The following is a 19,143-nucleotide window of genomic DNA, read 5'->3' as shown; positions in this document are numbered from 1 at the left end:
AGAATTAAAAGCGTCAGATCTGACCGTGGTGGTGAGTACTATGGTAGATATGACGGTTCAGGTGAACAACGTCCAGGACCATTTGCTAAATACCTAGAGGAATGTGGTATCGTTCCACAGTACACTATGCCGGGTTCACCCACTATGAATGGTGTAGCTGAAAGACGAAATAGAACGCTTAAAGATATGGTAAGGAGTATGATATGTCATTCTACTTTACCAGAGTCACTCTGGGGTGAAGCACTTAAGACTGCAGCATATATCCTTAATAGAGTTCCAACTAAAGCAACTATCAAAACCCCTTATGAGCTTTGGACAGGGAAAAAGCCCAGTTTAAAGCATCTACACATTTGGGAATGTCCAGCTGAGGCAAGGCCTTATAAGCCTAATGAAAAGAAACTGGACTCAAGAACGATTAGTTGTTATTTTATTGGATACTCTGAAAGATGCAGAGGTTACAAGTTTTATGATCCCACAGCCAAATCAATTTTTGAGACAGGAAATGCCCGGTTCTTTGAGGATGTCGAGTTTGGGGGAGCAAATACAGTAAGGGACATTGTCTTTAAAGAGGAATATATTAATATTCCCACAGGTGTCATTACTCTTGCTCAGGACCCTATTCCTGAACTTGATCATGGCATAACAAATCAAGACAATGTCGAAGAGCAAACTGTTATAGAAGAACAAACTCTTCCTCTTCAAGAACCAGTGCCATTAAGAAGATCCACTAGAGAAAGGAGAAGTGCAGTGCCAGATGATTACATTGTTTTTCTCCAAGAACATGAGGATGACTCTGGATTGATGGAAGATGATCCAATTAACTTCCGTCAAGCCATGGAAAGTTCAAATTCTCAAAAGTGGATCGATGCCATGAATGAGGAGATTAAATCCATGAAGGACAATGACGTTTGGGATCTTGTCCCATTGCCAGAAAGAGCGAAACCCATTGGTTGTAAATGGATATTTAAAATCAAGAGGGATTCAAAAGGCAATGTGGAAAGATACAAAGCTCGTCTTGTCGCTAAGGGATTTACACAAAAGGAAGGTATCGATTATAAAGAAACCTTCTCTCCAGTCTCTTCAAAGGACTCTTTTAGAATTATCATGGCATTAGTGGCACATTTCGATCTTGAGTTACATCAGATGGACGTAAAGACAGCGTTTCTCAATGGTAACATTGATGAGACAATTTATATGGTGCAACCAGTAAACTTTGTATCAGGAGATCCAAAGAATATGGTTTGCAAACTTAAAAAATCCATCTATGGGCTCAAACAAGCGTCTTGACAATGGTATTTCAAATTTCATCAGGTGATCATCTCATTTGGTTTCGAGATGAATTTAGTGGATGATTGTATATACCATAAGTTCTGTGGGAGCAAATATATTTTTCTGGTATTATATGTTGATGACATTTTGCTTGCCAGTAACGATATTGGTCTATTGCATGAAACCAAGAAATTTCTAACTAAGAATTTTGAGATGAAAGATCTTGGTGATGCATCTTTTGTGTTAGGCATACAGATACACCGTGATCGCTCTCGGGGTATTTTAGGACTATCACAAAAGGGATATATCGAAAAGGTTCTTAAAAGGTATGGCATGCAAAATTGTAAATCAGGTGACACCCCTGTTGCTAAAGGAGACAAATTTAGTCTTGAGCAGTGTCCCAAGAATGCTTTTGAGGAAAGAGAGATGCAAAAGATTCCTTATGCCTCAGCAGTAGGGAGTCTAATGTATGCTCAAGTATGTACGCGTCCGGATATTGCGTACATTACTGGGATGTTGGGTAGATATTTGAGTAATCCTGGATTAGATCATTGGAAAGCAACCAAACGGGTCTTACGATATCTACAGAAAACAAAGGACTATATGCTCACGTATCGGAAGTCAGATGAGTTAGAGATCATTGGGTGTATTGATTCCGATTATGCTGGATGCAAAGATACTATGAAGTCAACGTCAGGCTATGTCTATTTGTTGGCTGGAGGTGCCATATCTTGGAAGAGTGCTAAACAGTCCCTCATAGCATCTTCCACTATGGCTGCAGAATTTATAGCTTGTAATGAGGCATCCATCCAGGGAATTTGGCTGCGAAATTTCGTCACAGGATTACGTGTAGTGGATGGCATTGAAAGACCACTCAAATTATTCTGTGACAATAAGTCAGCAGTCTTATATTCCAATAACAATAGGAGCTCGACCAAATCTAAACATATAGATATCAAGTTCCTGACTGTTAAAGAAAGAGTGCAGAATGGACAGTTATCAATAGAGCACATCGGGACAAACTCCATGGTTGCGGATCCGCTTACTAAGGGATTGCCACCCAAAATGTTTCTTGAGCATACTGCTCATATGGGTGTCGTATTAAACGATGTATAGTTTTAGTGGGAGTTTGTTATTTTAAATGCTCTTATGATATTTTTTCAGTTATTAAGGATTTAAGGATATTTTATGCATAAATAAAGTTTGGATTTATTTGCACTCTAATTTTGGTATGTTTTGATCTCATAAAATTTAAGGTGGACCAGTTGGAAATAGGCATGTTTTGATCACATTACATGAAATTTCCATGCTATACATCCACATCATAATTCATGTCATTCAATTGCATTGATATATGTGACCATTGATGGGTCGAGTTACGAAATTGTAACAAAGGCCGCTTTGATCCTATATTGGTGTAATTGATTGACCGAATTGGTTACAGATACATTGTGATAATGACAGTAAAGTTGAGCTCATACGGTTAATTGCAAAACATAATTATAAAGTTACACATATAGTCCAAGTGGGAGATTGTTGGATCCTTAATCCAACATTGGACTTATATGTGAATAATTATGTATTGCATACTGTCAATTAAGATTAAACCCAATTAAAGTGATCAAATATAGTTTGGATTTAATGTATCTAATAGGATGTGGACCCTTTAATGTGTAGAAACTTATGGGCTCCTATTTCAATGATGGGCTGAAATAGGGCTCCAAAGGTAACAGGAATGTTACCTATAAATAGGGTTATGGTCCCCAAGTCACAGGCATCGTTTTAGTTGTCGTATTTCGTAATACCACAAAATACCCTTCCCTGATATCCCATCGTCAGGAAAGATACCAGAGAGAAACTAAAGGCCTCTCTCAAAGGATCAGTGAATACCTGTTGACCTGGAAGGCCACCCCAAATCTCTAGGGATTCAAGTATCAAGTTTATCAATATGGATTCAGGTACGCTTTCGCAATTTTCTTGTTAATTTATTTCTTAATAATCGCCATATAGATCTTGGGTTCAATAGGTGATGGTTTTCACCAATGGTTAAATTTAGATAACCACCCTAACATAGCCCACTCAAGAAACTAGAAATCTAGAAGAATTTTCTAGAAGCTAGAAGTCTAGAAGAAATCTACAAGTTTGACCAGAATAATAAAGAATTGGACCATTTATTTCCCTTTCTTTCTTTTCTTTGGTTGGCCAGTGGATTGAGGAAAAATTAGAAATGGAAGTAGCATGAAAGGAACTGGTTTAGTTTACAATTCGAGCCACATGACACACTTTCACTACAACAAACACAGCACATAATAAACAAGGACAGTCTTCAGATACTCTTTCAAAGAGGCATGGCATGAGAAACACAACATGTCAGGTGAGGTTGAAAACTTTTCCAGGCTGACATGAAAAAAGGTTTCCTCATCCTTTAGATAATACACAGAGTGGAAAATAAGCATACTAGTGGAAGAGGAGGAAGGATCCAAAAGTGAGGGACAAAGGAATTATTCTTGAGAACCTTGACTTCCTCCATGGCAACCTACCTTTCAGAAGGAAAATAAGTGTTTAAGCAAGTGTCTGTAAATCATCCCTCTGACTAGCAGTCCTTCCCAAGTTAGGCATGCACACTTGCAAATTCAAGAGTCCCTCTGGACTATTGCACAGAAAGAGGATAGATCTTCTATAGAAGCAGACGACTTAATTGAAGAATTGCGAACATATGAAAGCTAACACTCACCTTGTGTGCCAAGGATGTTCAGTGTATTCAATGTGTTTACCCTCACAGCAATTTCTCCACTCAGTTGCTGCAATTTGTGAGGAGATTAGTGAAAAAGGATAAATGCTTGTGACCAGGAGAGAACAATATTCACATTATCTGACCTATTCCAAAGTCGACAAGAAACAACTTCTTTCCTTGTGGTGTTCCTGCTTGGCCAAGCAATAGGTTATGAGGCTTTATATCACCATTCACATACCTAAGACTCAAAAAGTTACACATTCTAAGTTATAAATTACGAATTCAAAGAGAAGCCTACCAAATTCAATGCATACCACCGACAACTTTCAACCCTTAAGAAGAGTGAAAAAGGAAACAAGAAAAGACAGTAGAATACCCTCTTGAGTGTATCTCCTTGAATCAGAAAGTTTGTATGCAAGAAAGCTCTGGAACTAGCATTGAGAACTGGCCACAAAAACCACAGGCATAGACAAAGCAAAAAAATTGACATATTACTAATATGCCAATAGAAAAAACGAGAGTGCAATCCTATAGCTATCAGAAACAGGGTGAACTTTGATAGTGTTGTAGGCATAAATGATGTTCTATTTGACCACAGGCCGCATTTATGGCTCCAACAAGGCCAGGCATGTTAGGATGTGATGTCAACAAGGGTTAGAGCCAGTAGAAGATTCAAACTAACAGGAGTGCGATATCAATATCAGTTAATAGCCCACATCAAAAACTGTTCTTGGGCTGTGATGGAGCGCTGTACAATTATTCAAACTCGAGAGACAATTTCTGATACTACCAGGAATCTAATGACAAAGGAAGATTATGAGGATTATCAAGTTTCTTCAACTACAATGAAAGCCAGCTTTCAACTACAAGTAAAACAAGGCATGTCAAGATACTTCACATTTTTTTTAATTTATTCTTGCGGGCCTCCATACATCAAGCGAAATAGGCCCCAAATGTTCCATGACCTATAAAAACGTGACCAATTATCAAAGATTCATAGATGCATGAGAAGACAACAGCATTTGATACGTCCCACATTGTGGAGTAGAAGTAAAGCAGATACATCCATTCAGCACTTCCAATCTTACCATTATGAAGTAGTTTCTTTGTATTCCTTTATAATGTACAGCAGGCACTCCATGTGTACCTCCTCCACCTCCAAGGGAGCTGTTCAGCGAGAAACGTGATTCACTTCAGTTCTTTAGTACAAAAAATATCAAGTAAGGAAAAGGAATCAAGAGTCGTACTTATAAATCTGCCACTTTGTTGGATAATCATCTTTGATAAGACCCACCAGTTTATTTTTGTGCTCAAATTTCAAGGCAACCTGAAATTCATCTAGCAAGATTAATAGACATGAAATTCTTATTTTTTTTTCTTCAGATGGAACCAATGTTAATATTCATACAATTGTTGTTTCTTTTCCAAATTACGATATAAATAGTTGAGAACAGAAACAATATGAATCCTCTTGGTCAACCAAAAACAGAAAATACCTCCACAGGTCCTGAACCTTTTTCACAAGAAAAAAGACGGCTCTTGCATACCTTTTCTAAGCTACCTTTACCTATTTTCCTTTCAACCTTGTAGAGAGGTGAGCCACCATCTTCAACCTATAAAATCTTTTTAACCAATCAAAAAAAGATTAACATTTTATTCATGAGTAATTGTAATTGCCATTGGGAATCATTTAGGAAAACGAGCCAAACTAACCAACACCCAAGAAAATCTCAGACATCGGCTTAGTAACCATTGGAGCATAGTTGAAGGAGAGACAAGAATCGCAAGTACAACTCTTCTGAGACTATAAGGATTGGCATCATCCACACATTTACAACCCAGCCAAAAAGAATAAATATATAACTTATTTGGAACCAGAGACATTGATTCCAAGTATAACCCTTCCCAAGAATCCCAGCTTCTGCCCGACTCCCCCTGTGCATTACTCATTGCCATAGCCATCATTGCCACCTCCATTGCCATCTTGTTTTCCATCATTTCCAGCTCTAGCAATAAGTAGTGCTTGTTTTCATCAAGAAGAGCTTCCAGAAACAGTTATCAGAAGTTTGTCATGAACTTGGTCATTGGCAAGAAAAGTGAAATTGATCAGCCTTGAGTCAATGATATTCAGAAGCCAAGGGTCAAAAGTGGGCATCAAAATCAATAAGGAAGAAGTTCAATTTGTCCATAGAAGATGACATTTTGAAGAAGTATGTCATTACCTGCAGGAGGACTTTCACCACAAAAGCTGGTAAAAAGGACAGCAAATTAGGCTCCCCAGATTCAGAGGCTGCTTACCCTGTTGACATGGCTAATGGCTGAAGTTGCTGAGTTGCAGAAGCTTCTTGAAATTGTTTATCTGGCCTTTTATCAAAGTGAGATCATCATTTCTCAAATTTGTAATTTCTGATTCCTATTCCTTAGCTAATCTCATACCCCTAAATTTGGTTCTAAAGATTATCAGTCCAAATTATAGGAGAGATGACATAGCTAATGGGATTAAACAAAAGGTTTCTATTGATTTGAGAAGTAATGAATCAGATGGTCATCGTGTAGTCATAAGCAATCTAGCTCTAAGCAATTCAAATGATGAACCCAACAATTGAAAAGAATGGCATAAAGATATTTTTAGTGTTATTTAAACTCTACCAATCAGTAGTTGAGCATTCTTTTTCTATTAGAAAACAGAGATGAGGAAAAAAAATTCTCTGTCCAATCTCTAAAGGCATACATTGGATTATGCAGAACAACAGCAATAGCAGTCATTAGATCCAATAAACCAACCGCAGTATATCAATGACATAAGAAGTGAGAGACATTTGGCACAAAGCTTCCCCTATTGACTCACAATCCTCAGCGATGATATGCTTACATTGATTTGAGCAAGCAACTGTCTCACCAAGAAGTTTTGACCAGTGACAGTTGGAGATAGTCGCCAGGCAATTGTAAACTAAGAAAAAAAGGGAGAAAAAAAATACTCTTCTTCATCTCATTCTTGAACTACACAATATACAAATATATATACACAAGTGGATACTATAATCATATGATACTATAATCATACTATTACCTAATTAATATATGATACTATAATCACATGATACTATAATCAATCAAATCTAATCTTTCCTAATATTTACAATATCAAATCTTTCCATAATATCATATTACATATCTTCAACACTCTCCCTCAAGATGGAGCATAGATGTTAATCATGCCCATCTTGCCACAAATGTAATCAATTCTCGGACCATTTAGAGGTTTAGTGAAGATATCAGCTAACTGTTCTCCAGTTCTCACATGACTGGTGCAAATGGCACTTGGGGTGGTGCCCTTAGCACAATTAAATTCACTTAACTCCACTATATTTATAACCACCAAAATGAGATATTTCTTTATAAAAGTTTTGATGTGGGATACAATGACATACTCAACAAATCTCCACCTTGGCGTGTATCCAATATCGGTAAATAGTAGACAAATATCAAACAAGCTCCACCTTCTCCGTAAAAGTCCCAACGGATCTCAACGAACCACAAAAGTCCCAACGGACCACAACGAGCCACCAATGAACCAAGATTCAAAGGCTCAACAGGTCCCAACGGGTCAAATCTCACAAAAGGTTCAACAGATCCCAACGGGTTAAAAATCACGAACATGGTAATCTTGTCCCACCTTCTTCTCAAAAGTGACTCAATAGGGTTACGACCTAAAAGTGACTCAATAGGGTCACGTAAAAAGACATACTAATAACAGAGCCTGAAGCTCTGATACCATGTAAACTAAGAAAAAAGGGAGAGAAAAAATACTCTTCTTCATCTCATTCTTGGACTACACAATATACAAATATATATACACAAGTGGATACTATAATCATACTATTACTTAATTAATATATGATACTATAATCACATGATACTATAATCAATCAAATCTGATCTTTCCTAATATTTACAATATCAAATCTTTCCATAATATCAGATTACATATCTTCAACAGCAATAAAGGAATAAACAACCCTAATTGGACAATTTATAAAGCACCCATTCATAAAAGACAGTAAGTATAGTATAAGAAATTACAAAGTGATAGTATTAACACTAGTAGATGCATTGCAGGAAAGAAAGTACATGGAAAGGAGTGATCAACTTGATCAATAAACTAGTAATACTTTATAACTCGACTTGCAACCCACAAAAGATCAAAGCATTCAAAAGAACATATAAAACCTAAAGTGACAGAATTGGAACTGAATTGTTTCCACAGCTAGACTAAAAATCATGGATTATAAATTTCAGGATTAATATAACCTGAAACTCAAAAGACTATACCTTAGTACCAAAAAAGTAACCAACCAGCCACTAATTAGTATTTACTTCTTTCTCATTGTGGCTTCCAACACCATACGAGTTTGCTCTTTCATCAATTCCAAACTTTTAAAGAAATACTCCGCATGCAATAACTTCCACTTTCGCTCCAATTCCTTTGCTTTGTCATCACCAATCAAATGCATGTTCCCTTTCAAGAAGCTAAGTTCATCAGCAGTTTTACCTCCAAATTTCATTACGTCTCTGGAATCTACTTCAAATGACTGGCTTGAAAGAGGATATTTCGACTCAAAATCACCAGCACCAGCTCCACCACTTGAAATCTGTCTTGAAATGTTCAATGTTTGAAACTTAGCCTTGGAAATACCAGTGTCCTTCCCAACTTTCTCAAATTTCTTCAAATTATTGAAATATTTCATCTTCAAACGCCTCACCTTCTCATATACCTGACTTTTGGAATATCCAAATTGAAACTCCTGTTCAAAAAACTGATGAAAAACTGTTGGATCAGAATCAGCATCAACCCCTTTCTTAGCCTTAAACTCGATCATGCACTGGAGAAGTTTAGTCACTTGTTCATCACTCCAAACCATGCCTGCAGTAGCGGCTGAAACTGAAGAAGGCTTATCCATTACCACTTTGAGAAGTAGAATGAACACTCTATTTGTGAAATCAGTGTAATTTATATTCACGATAAATTAATCTGAAGTGCACTTAATTTCCTAATCTGGCGATTAGTTTTCAGATATAAGCTCCACAAATCTTAAACTCTAGCAATAAAGTATGCCAACAACTACCTAATTTGTCTAGAAGATAACAAGAACTTCAATATGATCATCAAGCTCCAGAAGCACTAGTTTTTTTTCCCTTTCATTTCCAATAACAATAATAACAGGCAAAGAAATAGGAAAAAAAAAGGGAAAAACAGAGCAATTAATAATTGCATGAAAAGTTGAGAGCAATTAATCGGCCATTTTTATTTTGAAGACTCATCGTTGATAGTGCAGTAACGGCACTTCCAAAATAATAAATTTGTGATTGGAATCAGCAGATTTACATTTGCTTAGGAATAGAATCAGGTTGGGAGGATTTTAGACGGACCATAACTGAGTAGTAATTCTGCTTCTTCGGTTGCTTTTGTCAGCTAATTGGAATTTCTAACGCTTTGTCACAAAGATTTTGAAGAAATGAGTTTTGAAAATCACAGGGTTCTGTCATGGATTAATCTCCTAATTCCGTCTACATTTAACTGATTTGATATTCAGTAACATTACTTTATTGTATACATGAGTTTTGTTCATATATATTATCTTAATAGTACATGAATACAATCATATCTGTAAACGTACATTAGTTTCTCAAAAAATATATATATATAATAACAACACTAATTGTACCGAGTTTCAACCATACTTGTTCAGTTCCTAAGCAATGGTGGGTTCATTTGAATATAGCTTCCCTAAACAATGGGTAATTTTTACTCAAAAAAAAAGTATACTTTATTTCTATAGTGTGGATTTGTGCTCAACTGATTTTCAAAATCTGATTTTAGATTTTGATTTTAAAAAATCTATTTTGTTGTGTTCTTAAAGAGTTTTCATATTTTAATTTCTGATTTATTGAGCCCAAAAAAAGCTAAAAACAAGAAACATCGATTTTGGTGCTTTTTTTGCCTCTTGGATAATTTTGTCATATCTTAGTATTGACTTTGTATTTGAACCAATTGGATAGTAGAAAGATCTCACGGTGTTGACATGCATAGATATTCATTAAGGTGCTCATGTTTAATCTGATCTATTGGACTTTCATAGTGTAATCTTTGTTATTTTCTAAATTTATTAAATCTAGTAATTTTTCTGATTAGCTGTATGCGGAACATGTCCAATGTATTTTCTATCATTGGTGAAGATTTCATGAAATGAAATTTTAAATTTTATCCGAAAAAAGGTTCAAATAATCATGTAATATTCCAACGCAACCTTGGCTGAGGCATGTTCTGCTTTACTTTAGATTTCACATAAACTGGTTATAGAAAGTAATTGTAGAGAATAATTAGAATAAATAAAAACTGCTCTTTGGTACATTATTGATTTTATCTTTTTGACTATTAAAAGATCTATAATCATATGTAATACTCATTATAGTGAAATGTATGTCTTATCCATTTTAAAAAACACCATAATTGATTTTTGTCTTTTAGCTGAGTTTAGTTAGGTTCAAACTCAAATTTGAACTCGATCTCGAATTTTAAATTTCGGTGGTTGATTGAGTTCAAGTGAGAAAAATTAGAGTTGATTGATGTTGACTTTATCACACTAAGACTCATTTGATTCCACTAAATTCGTAGAGCTAATATATACTAAAGCCACGGTTCTTTTTCTCTGTTTTTTTTTTGGCCCTTTTAATCTTGTGTTCGTTATATATCTTTAAGAGAACCTATTTGATTTGTAAATAAATAGTGATAACCAAACTGAATCCACAATTTAAAAGGTTAAGGACTAAAAGTGCATTAAAAATCTGGACTTTGGACTCAGGTGCCTTCCTCCTTTACAAAAGCATACACAGCCAGCAACCAAAGGGCTCAGCTGGCAACTGACTTCACCTTTCTCCCTGATGGGATGAACCAAAACTTTTGAATCAGATTGAATTAATACATTTACAAACTTTCGAGACATTGCAATTCTTAGCCCAATCCTTAAAGCACATAATTCCGCTTCCAAATTTGAAAAAACACCACAATGATTCCTGAATACTCCTTCTATGCCATCCTTCTAATTTGGACGACACTCGTCCGAATGAACAAACAAACAAACTAACTAATTGCTTCTGATAACTCTCGAGTAGCAGTAACTGAATTGCTCGGTTGAAAGGAAGGAAACAATGATCAATGACAGCAACTAACTTGCAACAATTAGCACAGAAAAGCATTTGGACAACTAGAAAACGAAAAAAATCGTATGGGAATAGGAAACATAAGAAAGATAACAGGATATCGATTAACCTCATTATCGTAAATCTGTCACACTGAAGAAATCTTCTGCCTCTGATAAATCTTAATGGATCATCGGAATGATTCCAATGTTTGTCCATAGCACAAACAAGAAACGAAAAGATTTTATGCCCGGTTCTCCTGCTCAACAAAACAGAAAACAAACTTCACATAGGAGTCCTCACTTCAAATTACCTATTTCAGTCTCCCATATTATGAATCTAGAAATGCAAAGTCCCAAATAATATTTAATTTAGTAACTTTGCATGGAAACTCAGATGATAGCAAAACATCCTAAGCCATTTAGCCAAATTCACACTTAGGCTTACGCAAAATTGTTGGGGAAATCGGGTAATTTCCCACCCAAAGATTTAACTAGTGATTTAAACCGATTCAATAATTCCCAAGAAAGATCGTCAAATAATCTCATTCGACAGAATTACCATTCCAAATAAATGTTCAAGAAAGGTTGGAGGGGTCACAAGCGGTTCTATTTAAAATCCAATCTCCTAAACAGAATTTACATGTACGGTGTATTATCACAACTAGACCCGTGTATACATAAATAATACGTACACACGAATAAGAAAATATACCCAAATGAATAGTATAAAACACTACAAATAAACCCGACAAATATATTGAATACTATACTACAATTGAAAAGAAACTACTAAATAAATGCAGAATAAATAAAAAAAGATAAGGAAAGAACGCACCCGAAAAATTGATAACGGAATTCGATCAATTTTGCCTAATCTCCGAACACCGCTCAAGCAGCCTGCTCTTATAATTTAGAAGAAAGAATTACAAAAGAATTTATTTTGTTGGTGTAATTCTTTGGTGTTTGGTGTGATTGGATTGGGAAGGTAGAGAGCTTATTTATAACTCTCACAAACCTTCCTATCTCATAATCCTACCGATATGGGATAATAAATTTTGCCAAAAGTCTACAATTGTGGCCGTTGAAAAAAAATCAACAAATCTCCATTTTGGCATAATTTCTAATCCCACCAAAAAATACAAACCTCCTCCCTCAAACAAAAAACAAATGGGGCTTGTGGTCCTTCCAAATTTGGGCCGTCAGGTGCCAACTCAAATGTACAGTATGTTAACCAAGTCTAAACAATGTTTAAACTTGGATTTTGTAACCACCTTGATCAGCATATCTGCAGGATTCTCCGTAGTCTGAATCTTCTGGAGAAAAATCTCCTCTTTTTCGAGAATTTCCCGCACAAAGTGATAGCGAACATCAATGTGTTTCGTTCTTGCATGCAAGACCTGATTCTTTGCTAAGTGAATAGCATTTTGACTGTTACAAAACATATCAATGTGTTTTTTACCAACTCCCAAGTCTTCAAGCAATCATTAAAGCCAAATTACCTCCTTCACAACTTCTGTAATCGGCATATACTCTGCCTTCGTTGTAGACAAAGCCACCGCTGACTGTAAAGTAGATTTCCAACTAACTGGCGCCTTGGTAAATGTGAACAAGTAGCCAATTGTAGAACGTCGCTTATCCAAATCATCTGCATAGTCAAAATCACAATATCCAACTACACATTAACCAAGTGATTTATTCTGCTCAAAAACTAATCCAACATCTACAGTATCTTGGATGTACCGTAGAATCCATTTCACAGCTTGCCAATGACCCTTACCCGGATCATGCATAAACCTGCTTATCACACTAACTGCCTGTGAAATGTCGGGTTTCGTACATACCATTGCACACATCAAACTACCAACTACATTAGCATACGGGACTTTCGCCATGTATGCTCGCTCTTCATCCGTCTTTGGAGATAATAGGCTACTAAGTTTCAAATGAGGACCAAGCGGAGTACTTACAGGTTTTGAATCTCCATTCATACCAAAACGTTGTAGTACCTTGTTCAAATACTGTTTCTGTGTCAAACAAAACTTGCCTCTCGTTCTATCTCTACTTATTTTCATGCCGAAAATTTTCTTGGCTTTTCCCAAATCCTTCATCTCGAATTCTTTACTCAACTGAGCCTTCATTTTGTCAATTTCAACTTGGCTCTTTGACACTATCAGCATATCATCAACGTACAAGAATAAGTAGATGTAGGAATCATCTCGTACCTTGCGTAAATACACACAATAATCGTATTTGCTACTTGTGTACTTCTAACACATCATGAACTGGTCAAATCGTTTGTACCATTGTCTCGGTGATTGTTTTAATCTGTACAACGATTTGCTCAACTTACAAACCCAATCTTCTTTACCAGCAACTTTAAATCCATCTGGTTGAAACATATAGATTTCCTCTTTCAAGTCACCGTGAAAGAACACTGTGACGGCCCCACCTCCCCCTAAGGCGAACCAGAGGATTCGGCGGGTCGCCTGCCTAGCTCTCGCCGGGACTCAGTCGTTCACTACAATCCTCAAATGAATTACGAGATAAATCTCAAATATTACATCAAATTCTCCAATAATTACATATCAAAAGTGAAGCGGAAACAATTCCCAACTATACATAAAGTGATTCCAAATCCAAACGGTACAAAATATAACAATTCCAACTAAGCCATCCAATCACGTGAATAAGCACAACAAGTCCTTCCTTCGCCTTGAGCCCTGTGGAGGGGAATAAAATATTTTTGGGGTGAGATAAAAGCTCAGTGAGTAACCAGTAAAATCAGTAATCAAATCGGTTTAACAATAGTTCATTTCAATGATGTCATAAATCAATTGATAAGTCCAGAAACAATTACGACATTTACAAAACATTAAATATGGAGTATCAAGAATTCAAGAAACATTTACAATGGAAAGCGATAGTAACATTCATTAAAAGGATACGGGTGGCTCCCAAGCCAATTCGTTTGTCAAGTTTGATCACTAGTTGACCCTTAAGATCCTGAGCTACACAGCTCACTTCTCTTGCCCAAGTCACGAGCAATAAATGCTCTAAAATATTTTTCAAGCAATAAATGCTCTAATTCAAGCAATAAATACTCTCAAGCAATAAATGCTCTTAAGCAATAAATGCTATGGTTCAAGTAATAAATGCTCTCAAGCAATAAATGCTCTGCAAATATTCACAAGCCATGAATGCTCTATAACAAATCATAAAAATCATATTTCACAGGTATTAATAGCAACTAATGGGGTTTAGATCGAGTGCGATAAAGTACACCCTCACCTAAGTGTCCATTCATAGTAAACTCATTTTTGTATTGAGTTACACAGAAATCCTGATCTCTCACATACAAGCACGCATGATATGCAAGAAAACGGTTGAAAAGTAACTTTGGAAACAGGTCAAAAGTAAATAAGACAAGAAAACAGTTCAAAAGTAACTTTGGAAACAATTCAAAAGTAAATAATGCACGAAACGGTTCATAATTAACTTTGAAAATAGTTTGAAATCACTCACCTCCATGACTCAGAAACCATCCATCATATATCATTGCCTTGCTCAAATCCAAGTCTTAGATCACAACCTCAATGCAAACAAGTCCCTTTAAAGTTCGGACAGCACTTCCCCTGAATTTCCTAACTTTTCCAGCCATCATGGCTTCATTATTTTTCTCATTCAAACCCAAAGGTACACACACAACAATAAGTTCATCCAATAGCCATTCAGCAAGCTCCAAGTAGTACTAGTACAAGTCAAACTAGGAAAAAGTCCGTAAATGAAAGTTAAGCTCAAAACCAGAAAACAGCTTTTGACATCCTTTTGCGGTAATGGCACCAAAGGCACTACGATGGTCGGATGAAGGTGCAAGACCCACCGTTTCGAAGCTAAGAGATAGGGCTACAATATTACAGAAGGTCACTCAACCCAGTTTCGAGTGTAACCAGGTCAAAAATGCAAGAAACTGCACCAGAATCACAAAAACAGATTCACAGAACGCATTCTAGCGAAAATATCATAAATCAGGCTATCCAAGTCCAAATCCAGAAATTCGAAAACCAACTGAAAGCTAAGAAACAGGGCTAAATTTCATCAGAAGGCCTCAACAACCAATTCGGAAGCAATCCTGACCAAAACAACCAATTACAGGCGCAATTCTTACATTCGGGTAAAACCAGAACATCAATAGTAATTTTGACTTTTCTCATTCTACACTACTCCGATTGACCTGAAATTTTGTAAGCACCTTTAAAATGTCATTCCCTACAACTTTCGTGTTTTAAGCCAATCCAATTCGGCCTCTATATATGAGTTATAAATTCGGACAGAATGAAGAACATGGAAACCTAGTTTTCCACTTTTCCTTCCAAAACAGAAATTGATTGCAATTAATCACTTTTTCCACCTTCTAGAGTCATTAAACATCATTTTCAATCATCATACATGACCCCATAATCATATCCATATGAAAACAAAAAAAATCCCCAATAATTATAAAACTTCACCAATTCAACCAAAATCAAGATATAATCCATAAAAGTGCATCTTATACCACCACTAATCATGAATTGAACATCATTAGAGGAAGGAGAGGGGTCCTTCACAACTCACCTTAGCAATACAAGAGATAGAGCAACTAGCCACCTTAGCTTTCCAAACAACTTCACAACCAAGCTCAACTCCACCAAACTAAGAGGTTTTATGGAGTAATTGGAAGATTAATCGGTTTAATTGAAAGATTTGGCAAGATTGGAGACTAGAAAATTGAGAGCTTTTCTTTCTTTCTTGCTTGATAAGGGCCGGCCAAGAAGCTTGTAAAATGAAGCTTATTTTGGTCAATTTTTGGTATTTATTTGGTAAAGATAAAGGTAAAGTTAAATGGTCAAAATCCAAGATTAAATCACAAGGTGACACTTGTCACCTTTTGGTTCAAAACTTATCTTTTTGTCTCTCCAATACAAATATCTTAACACCTTGTAAAATAATATCACTTAATACAAAATTCCAACAAGTTGTCAAAAATATAATGCATTTACCGCACTTGCGGGTCCCACGTTCAAAATACGCTCTTAATTTCTCAAAAACTAACCGATACTAGAAAAATCATTTTAAAACTATCTTTGCTCATAAACTTTATCTGGAAAATTTTTCTAATAAAGAAAATGTAGAAAAGGCGGGCGATTAAATAAAATAAACCCTAGAAAATTAGAAAATTTTCGGGTTCTCACACTCAAACTTTTCGGGGCGTCACGAACACGGTCTTCAAATCAAGTTGAACTAGTTCTAAATTCAACTGCGCTACCAAGGCCAATAAAATTCTAATAGAGAAATGTTTAACAACTGGAGAAAATGCCTCATTATAATCAACTCCCTCTTTCTAAGCGTAGCTTTTAGCCACCAATTTTGCCTTGTAGTGAACATCATTCTTGTCAGAAAATCTTTCTTTCTTTGCAAATATCCATTTGCATCCAATTGCTTTCTTATCCTTCGGTAGTTATGTCAACTTCCACGTCTTGTTCTTCTGAAGAGATTGTATCTCTTTTTTCATAGTATCTTTTCATCTATCATTTTCTGTACTTCGAACTGTTTCAGAAAAGGTGGATGGAACACCATCAACAACTAGAAGTGCATAGGCCACCATGTCAACAAAACGAGTAGGTTTTTGAATTTCTCGTCTTGGTCTATTGACGGCAATTGACTCTTGCTGCTGTTGAGATTTTTGGATTAAAACCTCTTACTCATCTGACTCTTCTTCTGCCATGGGAGAGTCATTAATGGTGCTATTTGTTGGGCTTACCATTATTTGCTCAAACTCCACCTATTTCGGGGTACACTTCATCTGTTACGGAGTACACTGGTCCCATCTTGTACTACCTTATTCAACATGACAGATTCATCAAAAGTAACATCCCTATCGATAATTGTCTTCTTTGCTTCTAGACACCACAACCGGTATCCCTTAACTCAAGTATTAAAGCCCATAAAGAGAGATTTCTTTACTCGTGTATCCAACTTTGATTCATTTATATGATAATATACAGTAGAACCAAAAATATGCAAAGAATCATAATCTGTTGCAGATTTTTCAAACCATACCTCTAATGTAGTCTTGCCACCTATTGCAGATGATGGCAAGCGATTGACAAAATGTTGAGCGTATGTCACAACTTCAGCCCAAAACTTTCTGCCTAACCCAACATTAGACAACATGCAACGTACTTTCTCCACTAGTGTTTTGTTCATATGCTCTAACATCCCATTTTGCTACGGTGTTCTTCTAACTGTAAAGTACTGAACTATGCTACACTCTTGGCATATCTTCTGGAAGGGATCATTCTTGTATTCTCCACCGTTGTTTGTTCGAAAGATCTTAATCTTTCTTCCACTAGTGTTTTGTTCATATGCTCTAACATCCCATTCTGCTACGGTGTTCTTCTAACTGTAAAGTACTGAACTATGCTACACTCTTGGCATATCTTCTGGAAGGGATCATTCTTGTATTCTGCACCGTTGTTTGTTCGAAAGATCTTAATCTTTCTTCCCGTCTAATTTTCTACATGGGCTTTTCATTTAAGGAAAATCTCTAGCACCTCATCCTTACTCTTCATAATAAACACCCAAACTCTTCTGAAAAAATCATCAATAAATGTGACAAAATAATACCTGCCACCAAGGGATAGAGTCTTGGCAGATCCCCACACATCTGAGTGCATATAATCCAAAACACCCTTGGTATTATGGATGCTTGTGCCAAATTTCACTGTTCTTTATTTTTCCAGAACACAATGCTCACAAAATTCTAATTTGCAAGTTTTTGTACCTTTCAACAATCCTTACTTGGCAAGATTTTGTAAGCATTTTTCACCAGCATGTCCCAATCGCATGTGCCATAATTTTGTTGTCTCCGCATCATTCTTGCTACTGGAAGATGTTGCTGCTGCTGCTGTTCCAACAACTGTACTATCTTGGTAGTAATACAGATTTTTCTTCCTCACACCTTTCAATATCACAAGTGCTCCCGAAATTATTTTAAGAATTCCATCTCGCATCTTCACTTCCAGGTCTTTTGACTCCAAGAGTTCCAAGGAGATGAGTTTTCTCTTCAAATTCAGCATGTACTGAACATACTTCAAGATTTTAGTGGATCCATCATGGTTAGGTAGCTTGATTGAATCTATTCCACCTGTTTCACATGGATTGTCATTTCCCATGTACACAACTCCACCATCAAGTTCTTCAAATTCAAAGAACCACTCCCGCATGGGAGACATATGGTAGATATAAGTTGAATCCAAAATCCACTCATCTAAATGGGATGTTAAAGGTGATACAGCCAAAGAGAAATCTGATTCTGCATCACTTTTGCATTCTACAACATTTATGTCTTGCGGAGCTTTCCCTTTCTTCTTTAATTTTGAACAGTCTTTCTTCAAATACTCTTTCTCACGACAGAAAGCACACTCATTTTTGGCAACTCTACTTTTCGATTTGGACCTTCCTCTTCTCCCCTTTGATTGGTTTTGTTGACGACCTCTTGCCACTAAAGTTTCATCTGCTGTAGCTACTTTCTTTTTCATTTTATCCTATTTTCTCAATTCATGACTATACAACGTAAAACATACAGCATCTAAAGACACGTTCTCCTTCTCATGAAATAACGTAATTTTCAAATATTCAAATTCATCAGAAAGGGATGACAACAACATCAAAACCAAATCTTCATTTTCAAATTTCACATCTAAATTTAACAGGTCTGCTACTAACTGATTAAATATAATGATGTGTTCATTCATAGTAGTACCTGATTGGTAATTGAATTTGAACAATCTCTTCTTCATAAGGAGTTTATTCTGACCACTCTTTTTTAGAAATTTCTCCTCCAATGCTCTCCACAATTTCCTTGCAGAGGTTTCGTTTTTGAAAACATACTTTTGC

The 19,143-nt window shown here is 36.1% G+C and overlaps 1 protein-coding gene across 1 annotated transcript; it reads right to left on the bottom strand.

Annotated features, from left to right (window-relative positions):
* Positions 1-8,376: 8,376 nt before the first annotated feature.
* LOC113700911 (STOREKEEPER protein-like) lies at positions 8,377-8,964 on the bottom strand. Its single transcript, XM_027221338.1, has one exon. It carries the CDS (start codon positions 8,962-8,964, stop codon positions 8,377-8,379), a length of 588 nt encoding a protein of 195 aa, XP_027077139.1.
* Between the last annotated feature and the right edge of the window lie 10,179 nt (positions 8,965-19,143).

This window comes from Coffea arabica, chromosome 7e (genome assembly GCF_036785885.1).
Source record: "Coffea arabica cultivar ET-39 chromosome 7e, Coffea Arabica ET-39 HiFi, whole genome shotgun sequence".
In the NCBI taxonomy this organism is placed as follows: domain Eukaryota; kingdom Viridiplantae; phylum Streptophyta; class Magnoliopsida; order Gentianales; family Rubiaceae; genus Coffea; species Coffea arabica.
The sequence above is the reverse complement of the archived record's forward strand: the minus strand, read 5'-3'. Positions and strand labels throughout refer to the sequence as shown.

Bases quoted from the DNA above. Each gene is read 5' to 3' on its own strand.
- LOC113700911 (XM_027221338.1), bottom strand. From the start codon at position 8,964: ATGGATAAGCCTTCTTCAGTTTCAGCCGCTACTGCAGGCATGGTTTGG.